This window comes from Festucalex cinctus, chromosome 10, assembly GCF_051991245.1.
Source record: "Festucalex cinctus isolate MCC-2025b chromosome 10, RoL_Fcin_1.0, whole genome shotgun sequence".
Classification (NCBI taxonomy): domain Eukaryota; kingdom Metazoa; phylum Chordata; class Actinopteri; order Syngnathiformes; family Syngnathidae; genus Festucalex; species Festucalex cinctus.
Genome location: NC_135420.1, coordinates 10,613,958 through 10,640,647, shown reverse-complemented (window position 1 = coordinate 10,640,647; position 26,690 = coordinate 10,613,958). Strand labels below are relative to the sequence as shown.

Below are 26,690 nucleotides of genomic sequence, written 5' to 3'. Positions count from 1 at the left end.
CCCCCCCCCCCCCCCCCCCCCACACACACCCCCAGCCTGTGCCTCTGTCAACAAAACCTCCGCCTCCCACTTGCTTTTGTGAGCAGGACGACAACAAGCCCGCCCGCCCGGCATCCTCTTCAATCTCAGTGTACGTCCTAGTTCATGAACTCTGACCGTTTGACCTGCTACTCTTTTAGCCCCTTGTGGTGGCGACTGGGTCATTGGAGTGGATGTTGACCCACGAGAAGCCCCGCAGTCTACCCACAGTCAATGTTTTATTTATGGACATCTGCACTTTTGGCTGTGATGACTTCAGTACTTAAATAGTTACCTAAACTGTATTTTTAAGGATTTTATACAATATTTACATGCAATATGATATTATTAGATTTTTTTTTTTTTTGCCAACTTGTTTTGGTTTATTTAATTGTCTTGAATTTGGGCATGTTCTGTCACTATTAGTCGCCAACAAACATGCCTCTTGAAGCTATTTGTTTCTGGGACGTTCCCTGTAATGTTATTTTGTGTATCATCATGACAGCTGGGCACCAAGAAGCAGGTGTTGCAGATGTTTGCTGGATGACCTCAACTTAATCACTGTCTGCTTCCAGTCACAATAACTGGACCACAGCGAGGGCGCCACACTTTTTGTTCAGGGAGCTGTTAAGCGAAAAACAAACAAATGTCAGTTTTGTGTTTTGGGGTTTTCCTATGTTTTGATTATTGTATGGTTTCATAGATGGTGCGCTCCCTCGGCACAAACAAATCATAGGAAAGGATCAGGACTGCGCGAGCATTTGGTCCGTGTGAGAAATTCTACTTGGACAATGCACTGCTGTGTGCATCTTTACACCACAAAAGGAAAAGCAAAAAACTTGAGTCCAAATGTTAATGTTAGCAGGGCGTGTGAGTATTTATAAAAGTTAATTTCTTTGACTGGGCTAATACAGTGGGAGGCAGTGAGAAAATTGGTGGCATCATTTGGACGTAGTCAACACGGAACAAACCAACTGGAGGGCACATGAGCAACTCAATTTGGTAAAAAGAAAAAAAAAGAAAAAAGCTTGGCATTGGAATGCCACCATGTGGCCATATGATGCAAGTTGTAGACAAAACATGTTATTATTTTAATGTTATGTTTTATTTTCAAATCAGAATAATAAAGTCATGAAGTACTGTTGTTGCGCTGTCTCGTCATTGACCGCTGGCTGACCCGGTCACTGGGTTCATATAGAGTTAATGCGGATGCGCGTGGGGTGAAAAGGACACGCGGGCTCAGTCGGGCTAATCACATCTTCAACATCCATCGGGGAAACATTTTCCGTGGGAGAGGACCTTATTGCTACACGGCTGATCAATAGACTCATGTCAGAGGACTGTGATGGAAACACCACCATCAGCGAATCACGCTTGAGAATTTTAACATGACCTCGTTGGCCGAAAGGAGGCCTTTTGTGAAGTCAATGGAAGCAATATTATGCTCGGCCTAATGGTCCCTCGCTAAAAACCGAACAATCCAAACACCAAAGTTAATCACCACTTCTTCTGTGAGATTGAAATTAAATTACAACCCTTTGAAGATGCCTTATCGTTCAGACGGCCCACCTAGCTTCAACGATCAAGAGCATTCCACAATTTTACACCCAAAACTGAAACATGTTAGTCCTCACTTTACATCAGGCTTCCCCAATCCTGGTCCTCGAGGGCCAGATTCCTGCAAGTTTTAGATGTTTCTCTATTCCAACACACCTGATTCTAAAGATTAGGGTCTTTATCAGGCTTCTGTAGCTCTTTCTGATTACCGTTTATGCATCAGGTGTGTTTGGAGGGCGGAAACATCTGAAACGTGCAAGAGTCCGGCCCTTGAGGACCAGTAGCCGACCTCGGAATTGTCAAGTCAAAACGGTGGTCAACTCGGATTTAGTTTGTTAGCTATTCTGTTTTCAAAATGTGATGAAATGTTGACTGCTTTAATATCACAATCCGTCGGGCACAGCACTTGGTTTTATTTTGTTTGTTTTTCTCTTCTTCAATCAGAAATGCTTTGCGCTGGTTTAGGGGTACTTGGTTGAAAACAATTATTCGACAGGGGTTTACACATCACTGAAAAAAGGTTGAGAACCACTGATGTGAAGGAAACATTTGCATTGCTTTGCATTGCGGAAATAAAAGAATGCCCGGATGTTCGGAATTGTCACGACACAGCAATAGCGACAAAGCGCCACTAGGTGCCAGTATCACTGCAAATTCATTCATGGTTCTTACTGCATTTTATATATTTGTATGTACAGTATAATAATGATTATAGCGCTATTAGTAAAATGTAAAACAAGAATTATAATTTTAGTATAGTATTAATTATATGCTATTCATGAGACTATAGGCAAATAAGTTCGGTGCTTCAGCCTATTCCTTTTCGGTTGATTTGTTTGAAAGGATGTTTGTTTTCTCTTGTTATGTATGGAGCTGAAATAAACCATTTAATAAATTTCACCTAATTCCATATAATTAAATTCATTCATTCCAACATACCAATAATTCCAAATTTTTACACATATTCCATATTTCACTAAATTCCATACACCGGTAATTGAATATCATTCAATGCATGTATTTTAACCACTACCATTCAAAATCATTCTGTATCGTTACAAATCATTATATTTGACATAATTCCATGTTTTTCAATGTTCCCATTCAGATTCCACGTTTTAATTTTTATCATTCAGCATTCTCAGTTACTCCATAAATTGCATCATCTCATTTAAAATATATATATATATATATATATATATATATATATATATATATATATATAATAATAAAAACACATGTTGGCAATACTATCCATTTTCACTTTGTAAATCCATACAAACAGAAAAAAAAATAGCCGCAAAATTCTCTCCTCTAAATCCATAAATAAGACAAACACAAGATACGAGGATGTACAACATTTATTTCCTTTCTGGTAATTTTGACCTCCGTTCTGCCTGCTTTGTGCCTTTACTCAAGCGACTCACCAAGCAGGTTACTGCCAATAAGAGCATCTTTAGTACTTCACAGTTTGATGCTTCAAATTGCAATTGAACACGCACCATTCCTTCATTAAATTGAGTGGAATGAGTAACAAATTCTGGAGGCACATAACTTATGTAACTTTACAGGATGAAACCTCGCCCACTCCCAATCACCTCATGAAAACAATACAGATATAAATTACATCACATAAACCTTTTAACTTCGGGTAGTTTACACGAGTCAGAGCACCAAAGCCACCAACCATGTTGCAACAATCACAAGTCCTACAATGTTCTCTTCATTCAAGACTTCATTTACATTAAAGCTCTTTGGATGTTATCAACTTCTGTTTTCAAGTAGGAACTGTCCGCTGGGAAACTAAATGCATGCGACACAACGTCATAACATCTGATATCAATTGCGTAAAATGTGGCCACGGTTTGGATCGAGAACTTAAAAGGCATCTGTCGACTGTAATCCAACGTTGTCATTTTCCTTCCACTTTGCACTTTCAAGTTAAACAGAAACATGAACATGGAGGTTTAAACCAAAAGCGTATTTTCAATACAGCAATTTGGACACATTATAATGTGAAACTTGTTTTTCAACTGATCCACGAATTAAGGTTTTGCTTTAAATCTTTGAAAGCCTGCTAAAACAACAAGTAAACATTTCTCTAAACAGTTTTTTGGAGAATTCTTTGTTTTCTTTTCAAGTATTACAGTGCAATGAACATCACAAACAAGCTTTTCTTTGCTGCTACTTCACATCTGGATGTAAAAAATAAATAGTTGGGGAAAAAAAATCAAGCTAATGTCATTAACAATGGCTTCCTCTTATCCACAAATGTAAACCAAAACAAGTTAAGGCCATCAAAACGAGAGAACAATGGTTAACAGGCAGATGGAGAAAATGGCAGAAATGAGCAACTATTTGGGAGGCATCGGGTTGTCGGGGGTCGTCGGAGATGCCACTTCTTTGTAAAAGTTGTCAATCTGATCTTTGTACATTTTGCACACTACTGGCCGCTTTAGCTTCATGGTGGGACCTGCGCAAAAAGGAGACATGACATTATCAGTCAGTTTCACAGGGCCGTGCACTTCCGAAACAGATGTATGACAAAAAAATAATAAATCACATTCTAAATACTGACAAAATATGTGCATATGTTTGGTCATAATTTAAAAATTCCATTCACCATTGACTAGGGCTGGGTACTGACTCTAATTTCCTCTATCGATTTGATTTTGATTCACAAGAGTTCAGTTTGATTTAGATTTTTTTTTTCGATGCACTCCAATTCAATTCAATATTGATCAATTATAGATTGAATGAATTATTATCTCTTATACTCTGCGACCGTTAACTACCTACCATTGCTTTAAGCAACCTCTTCATGTCAGAAGCTGCATCAAAGCCTTCCTTATGCTGTTGTATTAAAAAAAAAAAAAAAAAAAAAGATAAATACGTTTTTGGGAATGAAGGTGAAAGTATTAAAAAACGTATTTACACGTGGATTTGTATGAGTTAATGAAAGTAACGTGTTATAATCACTAAGTGGCAATGACATCATCGAGGATGAGATAATTCTTATACAATATAAAAAAAATAAAAGATTTACATCTTTCATAAATGTAAGGAAATACTTTTAAATTCATGTGAATGGTAAATTTCAAGAAAAACGTAAGATACAAAAAAATTGGCCACTAAAATTCTATTTTCTTGTGATTTTATGGGCAAAAAAGATATTAAAATATCTATATCAGGCTCAAAAAAGAAAACCGATTCAATATTGATTATTCATTTTTTTTTATTTTTAAACCAGCCCTACAGCTGACCATTCAAAGTTGGCACAAAACTGCTAAACAGCAAATCGACATTAAGTGCAAAAATCATTTTGTACCTTTTCCCCCCCCACAAAAATCACCTCACCCAAAATGTTATTATTGAGGTTCTGTGTGTGTCATGCAGGACATTCCAAATCCACACACACACAAAAAAAATATTAAGCCTAATTATGTTGTAAGTATAGGGCAGTGTAAGATCTGGTGCAAGTGCAACTAAGCCATCTAATGGTGAATGGTGATATTACATGTTAAAACGATAGAGTTGACTGGGCTGGTATTGTTAAAGTATTGAACAGAAAAATATTTTAATATGTGAATCCACAGGTGCTTAACTGCAGGGGTCTACTACAGTAGAGGAAGAATGAATCAAAGTAGCCTGTTGCCCTTCCCCGATGTTCCATCAATCCAGCATGCGTGTTACGTGTCCAACCAATCCCACTGAGGTGCCCCCCCTCCCCCTCCTTACCCAGCTCCCCGCCAACGATGGAAAAGTCCTTCTGGAGAATGTGCCACTTCTGGATGCGCTGCGCGTTGGAGGTGGCTTTCTCGTTGACGCGGTTGATGGCCTCCTGGACGGCCGCGTTGACGGCGGGATCGCGGCCGCCCGTCAGCTCCGAGACGCGGGTGGCCTTGCTGCCCAGTCGCTTGCAGATCTCCACCGCCTCTGGGGTCAGCTCGTCCAGCGGGGCGCCGTCAGCGTTAACCTCGCACTGGTGGGGAAAGGAATATTGTCAGGGTAATTTTTGGTTTTAATATCATTTCTCTGCGGCTTTCATTGTAAAATGTTTAGAGTAATTTACATTTTTCTAGGGGGAAAAAAAGAATGCTTGTTTACACAATGTTCTATATTATTAATCAAAGTCTTTTTTTCTTTTCTTTTTTTTTTCCACAGTCGTAATTTTAAAGTCCCCAGCATGAAATTATCATGAAGTTTATTGGTGGCCTGTTGCTTTAAATATTGCTGTTGAAAAGCATTGTGGGTAGGGCCCGACCCCTGGGCCAAATGACCGATTAGTTTCCCCTTAAAAAGTTATCGAAGAAAACCGAGGTTTCCGACACTATGAAAGTACCCTGAATGCACCATTTTGCTTTGTTTACATTAGCAACTAGCAAGTGTGTAGCGCATGTTATTCTGTTGTTCCCTAAGCGTCCTTTAAGCTATTTAATGACAGCGCAGTTGGAGTTAACTGTAAAACTAAATATACAACATTAAGAATTACATCCACTGTATATTTAAATACCAAACATGCTTTTTTTTAAAAAAAAAAAACATCGCCTGCCTAGCGTTAACAGGAAGTTAGCATCGACTTCAGGAGTGTTTTTCCTTCAAATAACAAATATCCACACACGAATCTTGTGGGAACACATACCCACAGATGAGAGAGCACTACGCAAAGGCACAAATTCTTCCCAATGTGTGAAAAAGTAGTTATTTTAATAGAATTCAATCACACCTTTCTTCTGGACTCACTTTAAAGTGTATACACTATGGATGCACGGCACCACACTGCCCCCAAGAGGCCAAAATGCACCGGAACAGTCAGTATTTCTTCTTACTTTTTTTTCCAGTTGCTATTACTGTATTTTGTTTATTCTATTCTTATTGTTTTTCTCCTTTCATGTTATATTATAAAGTTGATATTTCTTTTTTTTTCTTTTCTCAAAATTATTTTTTGTCTTAAAAAACATTACCACATGACATGACACGAAATACAATCCCCGAGGTTCCAGGTTAGCCCAGTGAGTCCCAAGACTTGTAAAAATAACACTAGATAAATATATAATATATATAAATATATAAAAGAAAAGGTAATGCTATACAATAACCTGGTATACTTCATGAATGTATTATGGACTTTTCATTCAAAGCAGAGAATTTTAAGAGCGAAACGAAAATGAATTGGGGAAGGGGTCAATTTTATGCATTATATATTTTTAAATAATCAGCAGATTAATCTGTAATCTGTATTTTTTTTTTCTGCCAATAACTGGAAAAATGCATATAGTCGGACCCTAATTGTGGGTAATGATTCCATTGGATTCCTTCGTGGGCTCATGTAGTGACGCAATCAGCCACCAGATGGCAGTGTCAGTTTACAGCCCATGACAGTTCAAAAGTGAGATGGGATGCCGTGTTTTGAGATACTGCTCACTAGCTGGTGATGTTTTCCTCAGCGTTATCTGCATGATCTTAAGATACCATCATGCTGCTGTAATGCTTATACAAGACAGTGTTTTGTCATACCTTAATGGTGAGCAGCATGGACAGAAACTTCCTCTTGTCTCCTATCAGCATGGCGTTGCTTATCAGCGGCATGGCTTCCTTGACTGCATCCTCGGTCGGCACGGGAGGGATGTTCTCCCCTCCTGCTGTGATGATTAACTCTAAAATAACAAAAGGGCCAGTGATGATTAACCAAAATTTTTATCATGATTTTGGCTTCTCTCAATCATTAAAGAAAGAAAAATGATTAATGTGCAGAACGCTGTGGCGCATATACTATTTCCCTACGATGTGAAAGGACCCTGAATGCACCATGTAGCTAGCCAAGAGCAAATCAGTGTGATTCTGCCGTTCCTAAGCGCCATTTAAGCTGTTTGACACTCCAGTTAGAGTTAACTTTAAAACTAAACACACGATAAGGAGAATTACATACAGCGTATATTTGAATACAAGACATTCTTCGTTTTTAACACATCGCGAGCCTAGCGCTAATGCTAATGCAAGTGAATGGAGGATCCCATTCAAATGCTAACAGGAAATTAGCATCAACTTCGGGAGTAATAGTCCTTTAAATAACGAATATTCACACACAAATGTTGTGGAAACACATACCCACATGAAAGATAACTACTCAAAGGCAATTTGTGAAAAAGGAATTATTTTAACTCAGTTGCTCCCAAAAACGTTCTATTTTAAATGTATTAAGTGTCCCAAAGACGTATTTATAGGTTTTGTTTTTTTATGCTAGAGCATACAGAAGGCTTTGATGCAGCCTCCCAACTGCAGAGAATGGGTGAAAAAAATGGTACAAATTACAAAAACGGACAGCAGGTGGCAGTAGAGTATAAGAGATCAACCAGGGTCATTATGAAAACTAGCTGTTAGATTTGTAAAAAATGATGAAACTTAGCTATATTCTAATGCTAATTGCTGCAAAACGGAAACCGCTAGAAACATACTTTTTTTTTTTTTTTTCCCCCCCCTGATGAAAGACTCTAAATTTGCTTTTGGTCGGTTCCATGTTTTCATAGCAATAGCACAATATTCTGTGGGCCTTGCAAAATCAGTCCAAATCCAGTAAAACAGCCGGGAGCGAAGGGGGTTGCTTCAGTGAAAATGGCGGCGAGTGAATGAGTTAATAGAATTCAATCGCAACTTTCTTCTGTTCTCATGTACACCATGGATGCACGGTGCCACACTGAACAATTGTTTTGCAATTACTGTTTTAGTATACAGTATTTTTACTTTTTTTTCTCCAAAATTCAAGGATACAAATATAACCAAGAACTTTAGTTATACCAACTCACATTTCCATATGACATACAATCCTTAAGGTCCCAGGTTAGCCCACTAAGTCCCCAGACTTGTGCAAACATAAGATAACACAAATCTGATAAAGATGGTAATGTATTGCTTAAGTTTGAAAAAAAAAAATGAAAATAGAGGCTTGAATTTCATATATTTATAAGGTTATCATAGTTTTGAGTAGTTAAAAAAAATATAGTTTTAAAAGCAATTAATAATCATTTTATTAATCGTGATTTCAATCTCAATCAAAATAATCATAATTATTATTATTCCCATAATCATCCAGCCCTGCTTGTGAGGGAACTTTTCTTAGGTGTGCATTAGCTTAAGTACAAACATTACAGTACAAAATCTCATTAATGAAGCGCACCTTTAATTCGTCCGGTGATGAAGAGGAATCCATTGCTATCGCACTTGCCCAGGTCGCCGGAATGCAGCCAGCCCTCCGAATCCATAGTTTCCTCCGTCTTGTCGGCCATGTTGAGGTAACCCATGAAGACGTGGCGACCCCAGAAGCAGATTTCGCCGTTCCCGTCCTTGTCTGGGTTGTGCAACTTTGTCTTGCACCCTGGGAGCTCTACGCCGCAGCTGTAAGGCAAAAAAAAAAAAAAAAAAAGTTTGGACGCTTAATTCACTAATCCTGCAAGTGTAAAACTCAGAGCTCCACAAACGGCAAATACCTGGTGAGCCTAAAAGCAGTCGGGAGGGAGATGGTGTGCGGTCCGGTGGACTCGCTCATGCCGTACAGCTCGTACAGAGGAATGTCCAGGCTGAGAAAGAACTCCAGCGTGTCCCAGGTAATTGGGGCGGCACCCGTGTAGCACTTGTGGCAGCGGCCCAGGCCCAGAGCCTTGCGCACCCTCTTGAACACAAGCTTCTTGGCTATTTGGTAGCTCAACGGTGTGTGGTCCGCCGTGCTGTTTCGCCAAAAGACAACACATCATCAACCAGGTGGTTTAAGTCTCCAAAGTCCGAAACGAGACTTAAGCGCGTGTACGTACTGATTCATTTTGCTCAGATTGGTCTGCAGACCCACGTCTTTGGCCCAGGCGGCAACTTTGCGGCGGACGGCGGACGACTTGGCTCCGGTGGCCTTCATCTTCTCTTGCATCTTCTCCCAGACGCGAGGCACCCCCATGAAGGCTGTGGGCTGCACCTCCTTCATGGTGTTCACCAGAGAGCCCTGGTAACAGCACATGTGTACAATGGGGGATATGCTACCCTCTACTGGCTATTTTGGGCAACAGCATCACCCCATCTCTACCCTCTGGAACTGAATGATTTAAATCTAATGAACCGAGACAAGCATGCCAGTAGGTGAGTTCACAAACTCGACTCACCTTGAGTGCATCTGGCTCGGCAAAGTGTGTAACCCCGCCCACCCTCATGGTGAGCCAGATGTCCACCATCTGGGCGGCGATGTGGCTGAGGGGGAGGTAGCTGACAACCACCTCTTGGGACTCGTTGGCGTACGTTAGGCCCACGTGCCGGCCGGTGGACAGCGCCGTCCATGTCAGCTGAGGGTGATGGAGATAAGCATACAAGAGTGTGGCTATATCAGGAGTTGTACATGATAATGATGATTCATCAAACATAATAATAATAATAACAACAACAACAACAACAACAACAACAACATGTTGTAACCCCCCCAAAATGACTTGACAATAATATGTTCTATGCAGCCCCACTAGTCTAAATACGGTATTCTGGTTAATATTGTGTTAATGGAATATGTTAAGCAGCAAAAGCCAGCTAGTTTTATTAGTATCAAAAAGTGGCCATTTTGCCACTTGCTGTCGAGTGAAAATGACATCACAGTTGCTCAGGTAACAACCAATCACAGCTCAGCTTCAGAAAACAGGTAAGCTGTGATTAGTTATTCCCTGAGCTCTGAGCAACCGTGATGTCATTTTCATTTGACAGCAAGTGGCAAAATGGCCGCCCTCTGAGATGTATAAAAACGGCTGGATCTTGCTAAATAACTCATGTTCTACAATGTAATATTAATCAGAATGTCATATTTACATGAGTGAGGTCACATACATTTTATTGTCAAGAAATGTTGATTTGTTGAAAGGTTGATTTCCCTTTTAACTAGCAAAATCAACCCAATTGTATCCATCTCAGGAGCAGCCATTTTGCCACTTGCCTAGGCAGAGCAACTGTGATGTCATCTTCAGTCGACAGCAAGTGCCAAAATGGCCGCCCGAGATGGATTAAAAACGGCTAGATATTACTGCATAAAATATTAATCAGAATGTCATAATTACACGCGTGAGGTCACATATAAAAAAATTACCCAATTTTATCCATCTCAGCAGCGGCCATTTTGCCATTTGCCTAGGCTGAGCAACTGTGATGTCATCTTCAGTCGACAGCAAGTGCCAAAATGGCCGCCCGAGATGGATTAAAAACGGCTAGATATTACTGCATAAAATATCAATCAGAATGTCATAATTACACGCAAGGTCACATATAAAAAAAATTACCCAATTTTATGCATCACAGCGGCGGCCATTTTGCCACATGCTTTGGGCTCAGTCAAAAACCAATCACAGGTTCAGCTTCAGAAAACAGGTGAGCTGTGATTGGTTGTTGTGTGAGCTCTCAGCAACCGTGATGTCATCTTCAGTCGACAGCAAGTGGCAAAAAGAGGCTATACTATCTAATACTAGTATCCATCCATCCATCCATCTTGTGTACCTCTTATCCTCACTAGGTAGCTGTATTTATTTCCAAATAAGTTTGACTTTTCTCTCAGGTTAAGCCAGGCATTCTTGTGCACACTTAATTTGTGCCAATCGTACAATTAAGGAAAATTATTTTTGCAAAGTGTAAACATACTGCAAGTATAAGTTATAGCTATAAAATAATACATCCATGGCACTATATTAACTTCCTCTACAAATGATCGAAATAAAGACCCTGGAGTCAGCGTCGGGCACGTGCTTACATTGTCATGGCTGAGCATGACTCCTTTGGGTTGGCCGGTGGTTCCTGAGGTATAGATGAGCGTGCAACACTGATTAGGCTTCTGGCTGGCGATAACCTCATCAAGCCAAGCACCTGGAACTTCACATCCCAGTGTCATGAACGTAGCCCACTGCATGAAAAGACAACCGCTCAATGTACTGCTGCTTTTACAAATACACACACATGCACCACCAAATCATTCATCTTACGTACACTGTACACATTTGGTCTCTTCTCTCTCAGTGCACCCTTGTACTGGATGATGGCTTTCAAGTGCGGCAGATTGTCTTGCACCTGAAGGATCTTCTGCAGCTGCTTGTGGTTCTCCACCACGATGATATTGGCCCTGCAGTTCTCTGCCACATACTGGCAGGCCTCGGGGGAGTTGGTCGTGTAGATGCCCACAGCAAAGCCACTGGAAAACACAAGAGACAAACATTTACCTGTTTGGTTTTGGTTTATACTATTGCAGGAAGTGCGGCTCTAATCTTAAGCTTTTCTTCCTCAATGTTTGTAACCCTGTAAACAGAAGCTTTCTATTAGTTATTAACTGACTTTAAGCAAGACAAAGAGGGCTATTGATCACAGTCAACACTGAGTTCTCACATATCAAGTCAGATATTGATTAGTGAGTCAAGCGCTTCTCCATAATTACGCTCTGAGATGAACGCAACTCAACTTTATTTATAAAGCACAGTACAGTAATGTACAGTAAAGAAAGAAAAAAAAAGAAAAAAAAAAGAACTCACCCTGCCAAAATTGCTCCAATGTCAGCAATGAACCACTCAACAGAGTTGAAACCCAGGATACCTACGCCATGGTAACGCTGCAACCCAAGCTGTAGACAGACACACATAGCAAGTAGATAATGTAATCTAGACTGACTTATTAAGGGAACCTATTCGGAGATCTGCGAAGGTAGAAATGCTCTTGTGCGCCGTTATGGCCGTGAAAATTGTCAAGTGTGCCAGGAGTATGTAATAGGAAACACCCTAGGTCCACCTACTCTGACAAATTTAGGGATAGACTGATTATCGGTGACGATATTTGGCATATCTGCGTCGGCCTTTTTATGAATCTGAAGGCCGATAAAAGCTGCCATCTCACTGAGCATGAATGTTGCCAATTATGGACAGTTTCATCAAGATTTGTAAAACGTTCACAGATGTTGTAAAGAAATTTTGAACATGTTCAGACAATATTTCCACTGTCTGCAAAGAGCTTTTGAATCCTGACGAAAACTCAAAATTAGCTACCGTACATTTGCATGCATTTGTCACTCAGTGAGATACGGGGAACTTTTCATTTATGGATTTATTAAAATTTCCATTCCATAAAAGATTATGCTGACACTGGGAACTTTCTACATTTTTTATTTTAAAAAAAAAATGTCTACAGTAGAAAACTTTAGGTAGCCTTTTACTTGCTTGCTTATGGTAGTTTTTAATAAGCGATGTGCGCATCTCGAAATCAAGGTGCATTATGGGTCATTTTTGGGTAGGTAAAACTACCAAACGGTCATTGAAAATGAATTGGATCCAATGGAATCAGCTTTGATAGAAAACCGCTGGAAAGTTGTTTTTTTTAATTAACATGCATAGCATGTGGTTTACTGACATCGGGGAAGTTGACTTCCAAGCTTTAAAGTGTACAGTTACGCAAAGATTGTCACAACTCTAATCTCTGCCATTCAAATTGATAGTTGGTAGCCTTGTTTTTTTTCCCCCCCGCGCATGCGCAAACTTAATGCGCACATCGCTTATTTAAGTTCAACGCATGGTGATGATCCAGGAAGCTCCCTGCAATTTTCATCATTTTTAAACAAAGCTGTCTATTCTTTATATATTTAAAATGAAAAGAAAAACCTTCAGACATGTTAATGGCATTTCAACAATATATATATATATATTTTTTTTTTAAACAATAATATTTTCTCTTTTACTCTCAAATGAATATCGGCTTGAAATATCGGTTATCGGCCTCATTGACTACTAATACCGTAATCGGTATTGGCCCTGAAAAAATAAATAAATAAAAATACATCGGTCTATCACTAGCCAAATTTCCAAACTTGCTTGGGCAGCAGTAATTCTCATCCAGTATCTTTTTTTCAGTAAATTAAGACTCTTTGTCTTGTCTCAATATGTTTTACCTGTCAACATAAATAATTCAATGAAACTTGACAGCAAATTTGAACTGCTGCTTGTGAGTAACAACAAGCAGATGCAATACAATATCAGTGGTTGCTTTGGGCAAACAAAGCTTTATGTTACAATGTGTGAAGTATGCGACCAAACAATCCCATGAGCTCAATGCCACATGACTTTAGCGCACATGGACAAGCCTAAAAATATTTCTGTATAAGCGCGTGTGATGCTGTGAATATTACAATAATCAAGAGCGCACTGTGACTTGCATTAACTGCAAAAGTGAGGCTTGCGGTTCAGTCAGACGCCTTCACGCTGCATTACCGTCTTTCCCACATCAACTTGACTTTTCAAGTCCACTTCCACATGACATGAAGAAGATGCCTGTTTCAAACAAGACTGGATTGTTGTGTGGTGTGTTATGAGACTAATGAGCAGATATACCACACTGGATTCGGCAAAGAATTATTTGAAAGAAACAAATCAGGCAGACTGAAATATTCATCGAAAGATTAGATACGTTTGAAGATTATCCACGGCATAACCAAAAAAAAAAAAAAGATTTCATGGGCTGAAATCCGGAGTCTAAAGTGGAAAACCTCATGAATGGTTTTGTTGACGCATCACCAAGTTAGATTTTTTTTTTGTGACACCCGGCTCAATGACGAAGCAATATTTGTCCAATTTCTTACCTTAAGGAAGCTCTTGGCTGCTGTACGACAGAGCTCATAGTATTCCTTGTAGTTCAAGCTCTTCTTCTGGTCTCCGTCTTTCCAGCTCACAGCGGGATACTTGCCAAACCTCCGCACAGCTGACGTAAAGAGCTGATGGACCGTCAGCGGGGTCTCCGAGGCCAGGCCGGAGTCCTCCATGCGGATCTTCACTTCGCCATCGGGTTGGCTTGTCCACAGGTTGGACTTTGGCGCTGCTGCTGCAGCAGCTGCTGGAGCAGCTGCTAGCACTGGCAAAGTCTCTGGGCGCTGGACATTTACTGGAGGACATGGAGACATATAGTATACAAGTCTAGAGAGGTCCTTGCAGCTTTCAAATGTCCATTAGCAACCAGTACTTTAGTAAAAAAGATATTGGCTTAAAATTTTCAGGAACCGTTAAAATATCACTGGAAGTCAATTCCGATAGCAGATAAGGCCATCATCCGAGATTGGAACACTTTAACTCATTCACTCCCAGCCATTTTCACTGAAGCAACCCAGATCGCTCCCGGCTGTTTTACTGGACTTTGACTGATTTTGCAAGGCCCACAGAATATTGTGTTGTATTGCAATACAAAAACATGGCACCTACCAAAAGAAAGATTAGAGTCTGCTCTTTCATTAGGGAAAAAAAAAGTACATTTCTACCTGTTTCAGTTTTGCAGCAATTACCATTAGAATAGAGCTAAGTTTCATCATTATGCACAAATCTGTTTAAAACTGTGGGGAAAACAGCTTGTTGCAACATGGCCCTGGTTGATCTCTTATACTCTGCTTCCACCTGCTGGCCGTTTTTGTAATAACTACCATTGTTTCAACCGTTCTCTTCAATTCAGAGGCTACATCAAAGGCTTAAAAAAAAAAAAAAAAAAAAAAAAAGTATAAATTACATCTTTGGGACACTGGTAGTATTTAAAATAGAACGTATTGATACGTTTTTGGGAGCAAATGAGTTAAAAGTTTCGGAAGTTTGACCTCTCAACAGATCTCAACTTTGAAGATCACATTCAGCTTACAAGTCATCAGCCGAAGTTTAGTTTTTTTATTGTTGCTCCTTGTGGTATTTTCTTGTTTAAATGAGGTCATATTACCGCAGTGGGAAATTTGAGTTAATAATTTTGTGTGAATTAAAAGATTTTTTGCCATTTGGTGTGGTCTACGACAAGTAAGTTTATTGAAAACTTATCATGGATGTAATGTCTCAAATGCATTTGGTCACATAAAGAAAATGACAAATTGTTTTTGGGTTGCTATGTCCATTTATATCAATCATTTGTTGTGACGTTAGCATCGAGGAACTTGGGTTATTTTGAGGCAGGTTTCCGCGATGCGTTGCTAGCTAAAAACATTTTGGCTAAGATGCAACTTGTTCTAATAACTGCTTATTTTCATACACTTCTATTGCCTTCTGTGCTGTTGGGAAATGAAATTTGATTTGTGGAGAAACCTCAAAACCAAAATGTGTCCGAACGATCTATTTTTGTATCTAGCACAAAACTAATGCTGCCAAGTTCCTACATGCAGACCCTTTTGTCGTAGTGGGTCAGCAAGTAAATTAATCTCTCCTTTAGAACATCAATTTGAAAATAAACACCTCAATTCTATTTTGTGTTTAATAAAACTGAGTACATTTGCAACCGGATAGTGCTTTAGAGTTGCCTGTGCACATGGGAAGTTAACTGATAGCAAATTTATGGCCTAAAACAGCTGCTCATCGGTGGATGCAAAGCGGAAACAAGCAAGTTAATCTTTAACCATGCTACGCTCCAAAAATTCATTGACATACCAGCTTAGTGAGTTTTATCTTTCATTAGTTGTATCCTTACACTAAAAACTGTGACGTCTCATAGCACTTTCTCCCCTCTGTACAAAGCCAGGAAAGGGCGCCTAAATGAATGATTGAGGGGCAGGAAGCAGATGTCACTTCCTCAGGAAATGACATCAAACCGCTACAGTTTTAGGTAGATACTCTTCACTGTGATCATGAACCAGCCGTACCAATCATGCAAACATCCAAATGGTGGACAAAAGCAAATGTAAACAGTGTTCTTATCAGCAAGCCTGTTTGTTCTGTGTCACCTGTTTGTGTGTTCAAGGTATGATCATTGGAGACCTCCGGGTTGCTAGTGGCTGCATTGGGGTCAGCCGTCTCCTCTTCTCTTTCCACTGTAGCTTCTTCCTCTTCTCTTTCCACTGTAGCTTCTTCCTCTGAGGACTCACTGAGGCAAAGGAATGGGAAAAACATGTTACCAATAGGAGGGTGATGCCCCAAGATGAGCTGCCACATTCTTGAGGAAAACCAGAGGCAGAAACATGATCCTTTGCACAGAAACAGATGAAATGGACTCAATAGAAAAGCATTTCTATCCTAATTGACTTAGCTATGAATCAGGTCCTATACATTTTTTTTCCCCATGGAAATTATCATTTTAAGTGATACCAAAGCAAAGTTGGTAGAAAATTTGGCTTAAGAAGTTCCAGTTACAAATGAGATGGTCCTAAGCTTTCAAACACGGATTTGAATTTGAGATGCTGTTTAAAATAGAGTATACGATGTAAAATAAAATAGAACAGTGATTTGCAAATTATTTGTTATCCTGTATTCAATGTTCTATTAGGATAATTAATGGTTGAACTGATAATTGAATTGCAAATATTCATTCACTCAATTTGAATTTGATGCCTTCAAAGGAACAAAAAAGGGTACACTCCCCATTTTGTTACATTACTTTTCCCTTTAACTGACAAGACTTCACGAAATGAGGACACTAACTGTTGAAGATTTGTTGGTGTACGACTCCATTGTGCATTGTTGCCATGTATATTTGCAGTTTGCAAATTATAATAATCCATCATTATCAATGGGAGATAAGACTAGACTGCAGGCAGGCAAGTACAGCAGCCACACTGTATTACTAATGATGACTAATGATTCTGATACAATACACGAAATGTAAAGTGCATTACAAATTAAATGCATTATCATCATCATCATCATCATCATCAAAGGGGAAGTAAACCTTAAACGTTTTTTAACAATAATATGTTATATGTGACGTCACTCGTCTAAACATGACATTCTGATTAATATTACATATGTGGAATTTTAGCTATGCAGCAAAATACAGCTGTTTTTATCCATCTCAGGAGGGGGCCATTTTGCCACTTGCTGTCGACTAAAGATGACATCACAGTTGTTCAGAGCTCAGGCAATGGCCAATCACATCTCACTTGTTTTCTGAAGTTGAGGTATAATTGATTGTTATCTGAGACCTGAGCACCTGTGATGTCATTTTTACTCGACAAGTGGCAAAATGGCCACCTTCTGATATTGATAAAAACTGCTAAATTTCGGTGCTTAATTCATATTCCACTACCGTATTTAGACTAGTGGCGCTGTATAGAAGATATTGTTGGGATTTTTTTTATTTTATTTTATTATTTTTTTTTGGGGGGGGGGGGGGGATTCTAACTAAACTTAACCATCAATACCAACAAATCTTCTCCACAGTCAATATTAATATCTACTAGGGATGTAACGATATCCAAACATCATGATACGATATTATCATGATATAAAGGTCACAATACGATAATTATCACGATATTGTGGGGAGGTTGGCGATACTAATAAAGGTCACAATATTGTAAAAAAAAACAAATATGAGTTCATACTAAAAAAAAAAAAAAAAAAAGCCGACAAGATTATGCTTTTGTAAATTACAGCAATGCATATAAACAATCTTTAATAAGACTTAATATAAAGGCACTTACTTGCTAATGCATGCACATATTGAGTTCCTCCACATCTTGACTCGGTTCACAAGCATGTTACATTCCCCTTCATCTGACCATTAGCATAGATTTTAAACATAGAAGGCCAAAACATCCCTAATGAAAATTAAATTGCACTAATAAACTAGCCACCAGAGGGTGCTCAAACTGCACACATGGAAGGAAATCAACCAGACTTTTTAAACTGATGTGTTCCTTTTTTTACCATGACGACGACGATATTGTGGTAGTTTTAATATCACAATATTGACCGTATCGTTACATCCCTAGTATCTACTATTGAAGGCCTTGTGAAAGGATCCATGCTTTTGCATGGGAAACTTCAAGCAGATGTGCTTTGTACTTATAGTACAGTATAAATAAATCAGATTTATTTCTAAATAAATGACTATGGTAAAATAAAATATTCATCACAGCACTCAATAAAAAGCTCAATTTAGAGAGACACTAAATTGTTTGTCATTTTGTGCTTGCAGTGTCCTCCGCATTGGATTAAAAAATGTGTGTGTGCGTGCGTGTACACACTTGGCCACATCCAAAACACGATTAAGGGGTGCTGCTGAGTTGTTGCCTAAGTCGCCGGAAGACTCGGTATGGGCAACAGATTGAAGTTGCTGAGGCCCGCCAGCCTCAGACATGGTAGTGGCCTCACACACGGTCACTGCAAAAGAAGAAGACACAGTAGACAAACAAACAAACAAACAAACAACACGTCAATCACATGAAAACAAAGCTCATCCTAATGTTGGTTGGTAGAGTTTGACATCCTGTCTGATACTCAATTGTTATTTGATATAAAGTCATGCAGCCTCCAAAATATTTTAAGACATGGTGTTGCACTTGCTCCTCTACTCTAACTACATAATACGTGATGTTGTGACCATAGTAAACAAACGGGTTGCACCTGGGTGTTTTCTAGCCAAGGTTATTCTGACATCAATGACACAGATTTCAGTGTCAAACCTTACATAATGGCCCACTAATTCTGGATAAGGCAGTGGTGGGTAACACATCTGCCTCACAGACATGACCTTTCCGTGCAATGTTTGCGTGTTCTCCTTTTGCCAACATTACAAAAACATGCATGGGAGGAGAGAAGATTCTAAATTTTCATAGGTGTAAATTATCGACTCAGAATCATCCTTATTGGCCAAGTATGGATCAGAAACATTCAGAGAATGTGTCTCTGCTGTATGAGCCACTCAAGTATTGCACCAAGTCCATGCAATAACAATTATGTAAAACAAACATTTTTTTTGGTTAGCATACAATGGCAACTTTTTGACTTGACTTCTAATATCAAATATACAAAGTAACGCAAGTAAAACACAATACTGTCCTGTTGCCCAGTTATGACTGACCTGTCAGGACAACTGAAGTGACATTACTGCAAGAAGTCAGAACCAAAATATTTTTCCATCACATGGCAATTCTACATCAGTCATGTGACCTTGTACCCACTATGAGTCAAAGGTTGTGATACTGTTCACATGCTATGTAAAGCAGATGTCAAATTTGTCTTGCCCGTGGGTTGTATGGGTGTCATGACTCACCTCTATGGATATTTGTCGTGTCAAATGATAAACATCAACTTTCGAACTTGTATCAGTCACTGGAGATCTGAATCAAAAAGGCCTTTAACACCACTTTCCTATAAATAACCTTTTTATCATATAGACATGATCAAAGCTACTTCCTGTTATGCAGCTTTACTAGAAACACCTATTGGATGAAATATGGGCCTCTTCTTCAGATTCATCCATCCATCCATCCATTTTCTTGACCGCTTATTCCTCACAAGGGTCGCGGGGGCTGTAGGCTCTGGGCAGTAGGCGGGGGACACCCTGGACTGGTTGCCAAACAATCGCAGGGCACACAGAGACGAACGACCATCCACACTCACACGCACACCTAGGGACAATTCGAAGCACCCAATTAACTCATTGACTGCCATTGACGGAAAAAGACGTCAAATAATGCATTTTTGCTTAAAAATCCGTCAATTTTGGTTACATCTCATCTTAACTCATTGACTGCCATTGACGGAAAAAGACGTCAAATAATGCATTTTTGCTGGGCTGGCAGTGAATGTGTTAACCTGCGATGCATGTCTTTGGAATGTGGGAGGAGACCGGAGTACCCGGAGAAGACCCACGCGGGCATGGGGAGAACATGCAAACTCCACCCAGGAAGGTCCGAGCCTGGACTCGAACCGGAGTCCTCAGAACTCTTCAGATTCAACTTCTGAAAAACCAAACTTTCTCAAACTGACAGTGACATTCCAACTGCATTCGAGCAATTGAAAGCAGATTGTAAAAGTAGAGCGGCCGTGCTTAGACACAGCTGTTCTCTTCCTGCAACAGTTGGAGTGACATACTGAACACTAAAATCTTCTAGTCAGTGGTCACAAGTTCAAGCCAAGCTGTTTTCCTCAATTCCAACAATGACCACGTATTCAGTTGGGTGGGTTATTGTCAAATATTCAAGATTTCAAGCTTTCCCTTGAGTCGTCTCTCTATCCAAATTTGCGACATTTGCATCATTTAATTTAACAATGAGAAGAAACTGGATTGTTTAAATCACCCTGAGGCTGATGTACACCATTCATCAGCTAGTCCCTTTTGATAAGTACCCAGAACAGCAGTTTATGACTGGACACGACCCTCAACATCCTTCCTTATAATGCATGACCACATTATTGCTTTCATGTTGTGTGCGTCTAATCTACATTAGAGCTGGTGGAAAAATTCACACGTCTCCTTGATGTCCTCATGGAGGTAAACAGTAATTTAAATTGACAACAAGTGCCTAGCGCGGGTGGGTTACACCCTTGCTGCGCTAGACCAGCTCTCCACGTGTCATTAACAGAGTGATGGATTGCCCCATCCGCATCAGTTCAGACGGAGTAAATACTGAATATTCAGCAATAAAGCTGCGCCATTCGCATCAGGCAAAAATAAAAAGATGACCACATGTACTAATTAAAAAGAACATCAAGGCAATCCCACAGTTACAGACAACCTGAGAGGGAAAAAAAAACAGCCATTTCTGTTCATAAAAGAAAATAAAGATAAACAAGGCACGCACATGAAATGTAAATGACGACACGAATGAACGAACCGAAATACTCACATTGCATTGCTAGAAACGGATTCTTGACCTGGTTGAGATTTTGGTGTGCAATGAAGCTCCTTCAAGTGTAAAATATTAATCTCCTAGTGCGTGTACGACTACAACACAAGCAGCCGATCATTCATTTTCAAACAGCAGCCGGCTTGGATGGTCCCTCCCCTGGAAAAACCCCACCCAGCCCGGTCTGTCGGCTTCCTTCTCCACACTCCCCCACCTCCACCATCCCAAAGCAATCTGATAGGATGAAATTGCTCACGCCACAAGACTCATCCTCCATATTAGGTCATACTAGCCAAGCGGGGGGAAGTTGTTGCAAAGCGTCCACAACACCCGCCCCATGCACACTTTCGCTACTCCAAGAATGATTCTATGAAACCAAACCATCCCCCTGCAGACATATTGTACACGCACACGCATGCAGTAACAACAAGCTACAGTCATGTTAAGGTTAAGGTTACTACAGGTCAAACTGTTTTACACATTATTTGCTCTCATGTTCTACAACGCAAAATCAAAAATGATTTTCTCTTTGCATTATATTACATGCATTTATGTTCAATAGTTATATGATAGTTTAATTTAATGGTCACTCACAAAATAATGGCCCATGGCCAAGCTAATTTTAATTTTCTCTTAAACAAACAAACAAAAACAAAAAAAAGAAAATGCGTATGTGCTTGTTTCGGATAAAAATATGCTTTCATTGGCTGCAACAAAAAAACTATATATGACTTATGTAAACTAATACAGGTTAGTCACTGGAATTTTTAGTCCACCATAGTCCATAGTAATTTTAAGTCCAACAAAAGCAAAAAGTATAATTATTAAATAAACGGCAGTTACCTGATAAGTTGTTCGAAAGCAATATCCAGTATTCCTCTATATGCAATGTTGATGAGTTGCTTTGGAAAACGTAAAAACACGGGTCACTGAGTTCTGCAAAAGTGCAATGAATGGCCACTCACTACCTAAGAGCTTTGCCGACCGAATACCTGGTTAATGACGACAGCAATCCGCAGACAAACAGGTTATTTTTGTTGCTTTGCATTGACCAAATAACGCTGCCTTCATGTGAACTAAAGAGTTGGTGATGCAACATGAGATGGGACTGTTATTTTTGACTTGCTATTTTGCTATAGAAATCATCTTTTTGCGATGCCTTGCGTTAAAGCAACATTTATGTCATCTGACTCCAAGCGGATGTTCACTTGATGTGCACCATTATGTCTTTCTGAAGCATGCTCAGTCTCAGCCAATTGCTTTGAGAATAACCATGCCACAGCATCACCTGACAGCCTTTGAGAGTGCACGCATGCGCGAGTAGTTAACTGCTGTTGGTTGGAGCAGCTGGTGACGTGCCATACACTGAGGTTACTTGCAGTCATTGACATCCTTTCTCTGTCACCAGATGCTCTGCTGGGGCGAGTTTCTAGTGATGACAATATGTTATTGTCTGGTACTTTGAGATGCTTTAAAATAGACATTACACTAAAAAAAAGGTAATCTTTCAAATAAGGTCATATAGATTGTATGGACTGCTTCACAATCAAGCTGATCTAAGCCCATATCAAGTAAATAAATTTACTTGATATGGGCTAAATCATATCATATATGATAAATCATATCATATATGATATGATTTAGTTCAAATAAGATAAGATACACCTTTATTTATCCCACAGTGTAGAAATTCACAGTGTTACCAGCAGAAATACACGTCACATATACATACATACATATATATATATATATATATATATTTAGTATACAGTATATATATATATATATATATATATATATATATATATATATATATATATATATATATATATATATATATATATATATTTAGTATACAGTATATATATATATATATATATATATATATATATATATATATATATATATATATAATATTCATATGTACGCATAAAAAATATATGGAGAGGATGTAAGTTTAGCCTGGGTTATTAGGAGAAGTTACGGAGAGTCTTTGCTGCAAAAAATATATATATATATTGAATCAAGTCATTTGTAAACCCCTTTATATTAAAGTTTAATGGTCTAAGACAGGGGTGGCGAGATCCGGTCCTCGAGGGCCGCAGTCCTGCAGGTTTTGGATATTCCCCTTCTTAAACACAGCTGATTCATGATCTGCTCATCAGTAAACTCTGCAGAAGCCTGATAACAAGCCTGTTAATTGATATCAGCTGCACTTCGAATAGGGAAATCTATAAAACCTGCAGGACTCCGGCCCTCGAGGACTGCAGTTTACCACCCCTGGTCTAAGATAAGAAGTTTTGGGTCACATTTTGTAGGAGTTTAAAATGTTCATATATAGATAATTAAGGATCGTTTCAGTAGTGCATCAATTAGGGGAGAGTTTCCTTCTCCCCTGGATAAATATTATTGTAGTATAGGAGGTATTGCAAACCATGTTCCAAAACCTTGAAATTTAAGAAATCACTGTAAACTGCAAGCTAACTTATGCATGTTGTTAGTGCAATAAATAACCCATACTACCATAAGACCCAGCAGCAATAGTTTGTTAATGTAAAATTTTGAAAGCAATGAGGTAGGTGAATTTTCTTTTAGTGCAAGAAATACCACAAACCATGTTCCAAAACCTTGCAATTCAGGAAAACACTGTTATAAGCTAACATAGATGCAAGCTGTTAGCGCAATAATAATAATAATAATAATAATAATAATAATAATAATAATAATAATAATAATAATGGAAAAAACTACGCTACCATAAGATCCTGCAGCAATAGTTTATGTTAATATATTACCCTGTAAGTTTAAGCTTATTATCAACGGAAGTTGTGCATCCACTGCTGATTGGCTGTTGGAAGTGGCCATATCACTCAACCAGCCCCACTCTTGATCATACATTTTGAGTGGAAATGGAAACGCTGTTTCCCGTGTTTCACCGCGTTCAGATAATTCACCTTACCACTCACTATACAGTGCACAACTACTGATGAGACAGACAGAACATGTGTCCTAGTTTTAATCACGACTTTGAAATTTCTTCAAAGGGCAAGTACATGCATTATGATACCTGCTCCTATCAACCCTGCCAAAAAAACATCTTGGTAACTTAGGCCATTTTCCCAAATCCGTCTTTGTTATATATATTTCTATGCTTCTGCCAAATTTGATGTAAATTGATCACATTTTGTTTGGACGCACCGATTGTCAAAGTCCATACATGACAGTCTGAGCCATGCCAACATGGCTCTATTTTATGTTGTTTCCAATCCTATTTAATGCTATTTTCATCAATTGGATCCATCTATGACTGCCGTTTAAAAACTGCGCTATATTAATTCCTTTATATGTATTTTTCATCTGCAAACTTGGCTCTTGACAATTATTTCAAAAACCTTGCCATTAAAATTCAGCATATTGTCTGTTTCCGTGTTTAGCAAGCCTTAAGTGATAGTAACAACCTTTTGAATGAAGTATAACATTTGTTTGGATTCATTAATGAGGCCACACCTAAAATCTCGACCTCCTGTCACCTTTATTTTAGGATGACCAAAAATGGTGGCATTTTCACAGTCAATAGCTTCAATATTTGGCTCAGGAAAATGATACATCACTGGAATCGTCTTTACAAATGATCTGTCCCATAATGCTGTTCAGGTGTAAATCAATTCATCTTTGAAATTTTACAGGCAAACCTACATAGTGCCAGCTTTAGCTTTTTGCCCCCCTAAAGTTACAGTAATCTAATGTATGCTAGCCGTTAGCTAAAACCCAAGATGCCCCGCAGCAATAGATTTACAGGTTTAATGTAAAAAGTAGCAATCTATACATATCATTTGGTTATGGTAATCGTAGGGGTAGCTCCATTTAGCTTTCTCTCATCGTGAAAGTCTTACTGCAGTCTAGTTTGCGTTTTACATAACAGTCTATATTGACGTATGAAAATGATAAGGACGCTTCTTTATGAAAACAGTGTCAGTTAGTCTTACCCCCTCTTTGTTCTTTTTTAACTTTCTGTAGCAGCTTCATGTTAGTTAGTTTTTTATACTTGAAAGGGGGAACTTAAACGCCTCTTTTGATTCAGGCTATCCACAATTTGAAACTTTTGGCCTCCACTTTGAACATAAATACCCAACATAACAGTAATATAAATGAGTTTCGGAATTCTGGCATTGTTTGATTTGGGCATATGAATATCCTACTCATAGAATATCATTGTCTATTAGACAGGTGCTGTTGTTTGTATGCCGTTTACTCACTGACGCTGTGACAATTCTCCGCGTGTAAAAGCAATGGAATATCAAAATACAGAAACAATTCGGGGCAGGAGATAAAGAAAAAGCAATAAAATTCAATTTACCTTAAAGTTGAAAGGCTGATGTACGTATGACACTTTTGTGTCGTCGGTTTGTGTTATATGACGATCTGACCAAGGATTTGACGAATACACGTTCACCGAATATATGCATAGGCGTGTCTTTTTTTTCTTTTTTTTTCTTTTTTTTCTGGAGGTTTTTTAATGTCTTTGATCTTCAGACGTCAGTCTTGAGAATACGGGTCAAAACGTTCATGTCTAAATGATTTGGAGAAAAGAACAACAACAACAACAAAATTAACATTTCTTTACAGTTTTAGCTAAATTGCAATTTTAATATAATCATTTCGCCTTTCCGAAATGTTATCTATGAAATCAAATTGTATTGGGAGACTATCACATACTTTACTGAGGTAAGTAATTTTTGCTACAAATTAGAAGATTTACCAAAACACGTGACATAGCACTGCATTAGCAAAGCAAGTCAAGTAAATGCTGTACTATCGCAGTTAAATAATTATGTCAACAAACTGCGTGAGGTAATTAATTTTGTGGCACAATAATTATTATTTTTTCCCCCCACAACTTACACATATCGTGACTAAATTGGATATGTAGGCCAAATATATACGTTGCACAATATGCACAATATGGTATTTTATACATTGTTTTGTGTACACACATTATTGCGTAATAATTTATGTTCACTTGACCTTGTAAACTCCACCTTTTTTTCTCTCCAAGTTGACGCGTGTCTCTGTGCTAATTGAGCATACTTTAAAACCAAGTGCATAGAACATTTGGGTTTTGTGTTTAAATCTTCACATACATCTTGCCTACTGTAGGCCTACCTGGCTTTATATGTATGGTAAGATTCTTTGCCAAAAATTTAGCAGCATATGACTATTGCAGATGACTATTTTTGAATATCTTGAAAAGGTTTTAGTCATAAACGATTTTCACTTTCTCTTATTTCCCTCTTTTCTGTCTGGGGAAAAAAAATCCCAAAGTCGGACAGTTATGCTATCAAAATAACTAGATGTTTGCTGCCACTGTGTGTTGAAAATCGGAAATGCAGGAACCATGAGGTGGGTGCGCTGTCGATAAAGAGCCCCCCCACTCCCCAAAGGGGAATTAAATTGTCACATCAGCAATATTCATACTATTAACACTATTTATACAACCAACAAGAAACATATTGTTAAAACAAAACAAACAAACAAAAAAAGCAGCATT

The 26,690-nt window shown here is 38.7% G+C and overlaps 2 protein-coding genes across 10 annotated transcripts in view; one reads left to right on the top strand and one right to left on the bottom strand.

Annotated features, from left to right (window-relative positions):
* Window positions 1-2,918: 2,918 nt before the first annotated feature.
* Window positions 2,919-25,623, bottom strand: acsbg2 (acyl-CoA synthetase bubblegum family member 2). 4 transcript variants are annotated; one of them, XM_077534921.1, is made up of 14 exons: window positions 25,500-25,623; window positions 18,536-18,671; window positions 16,295-16,434; window positions 14,195-14,493; window positions 12,105-12,193; window positions 11,569-11,770; window positions 11,336-11,485; window positions 9,720-9,896; window positions 9,381-9,562; window positions 9,060-9,296; window positions 8,750-8,967; window positions 7,093-7,232; window positions 5,314-5,557; window positions 2,919-4,048 (listed from the first exon to the last, which is right to left on the bottom strand). In XM_077534921.1, exons 2-14 carry the CDS (start codon window positions 18,646-18,648, stop codon window positions 3,930-3,932), a joined length of 2,310 nt encoding a protein of 769 aa, XP_077391047.1. In that variant the 5' UTR covers window positions 18,649-18,671; window positions 25,500-25,623; the 3' UTR covers window positions 2,919-3,929. The 4 variants fall into 4 exon arrangements, with proteins under 4 accessions (XP_077391047.1, XP_077391046.1, XP_077391044.1 ...); XM_077534920.1 differs by lacking the exon at window positions 25,500-25,623 and adding an exon at window positions 25,399-25,484; XM_077534918.1 differs by lacking the exon at window positions 25,500-25,623 and adding an exon at window positions 25,129-25,331.
* rfx2 (regulatory factor X, 2 (influences HLA class II expression)) overlaps window positions 25,515-26,690 on the top strand; it is a 36,104-nt gene continuing 34,928 nt past the window's right edge. Inside the window, exon 1 of one of the 6 annotated variants that reach the window (XM_077534927.1) lies at window positions 25,515-25,867. In XM_077534927.1, the coding sequence (XP_077391053.1) occupies window positions 25,815-25,867 (53 nt within the window). In that variant the 5' untranslated portion in view covers window positions 25,515-25,814. The remainder of the gene's footprint in view (window positions 25,868-26,690) is intronic. The other 5 variants (XM_077534924.1, XM_077534922.1, XM_077534923.1 and 2 more) reach the window with 5 other exon arrangements.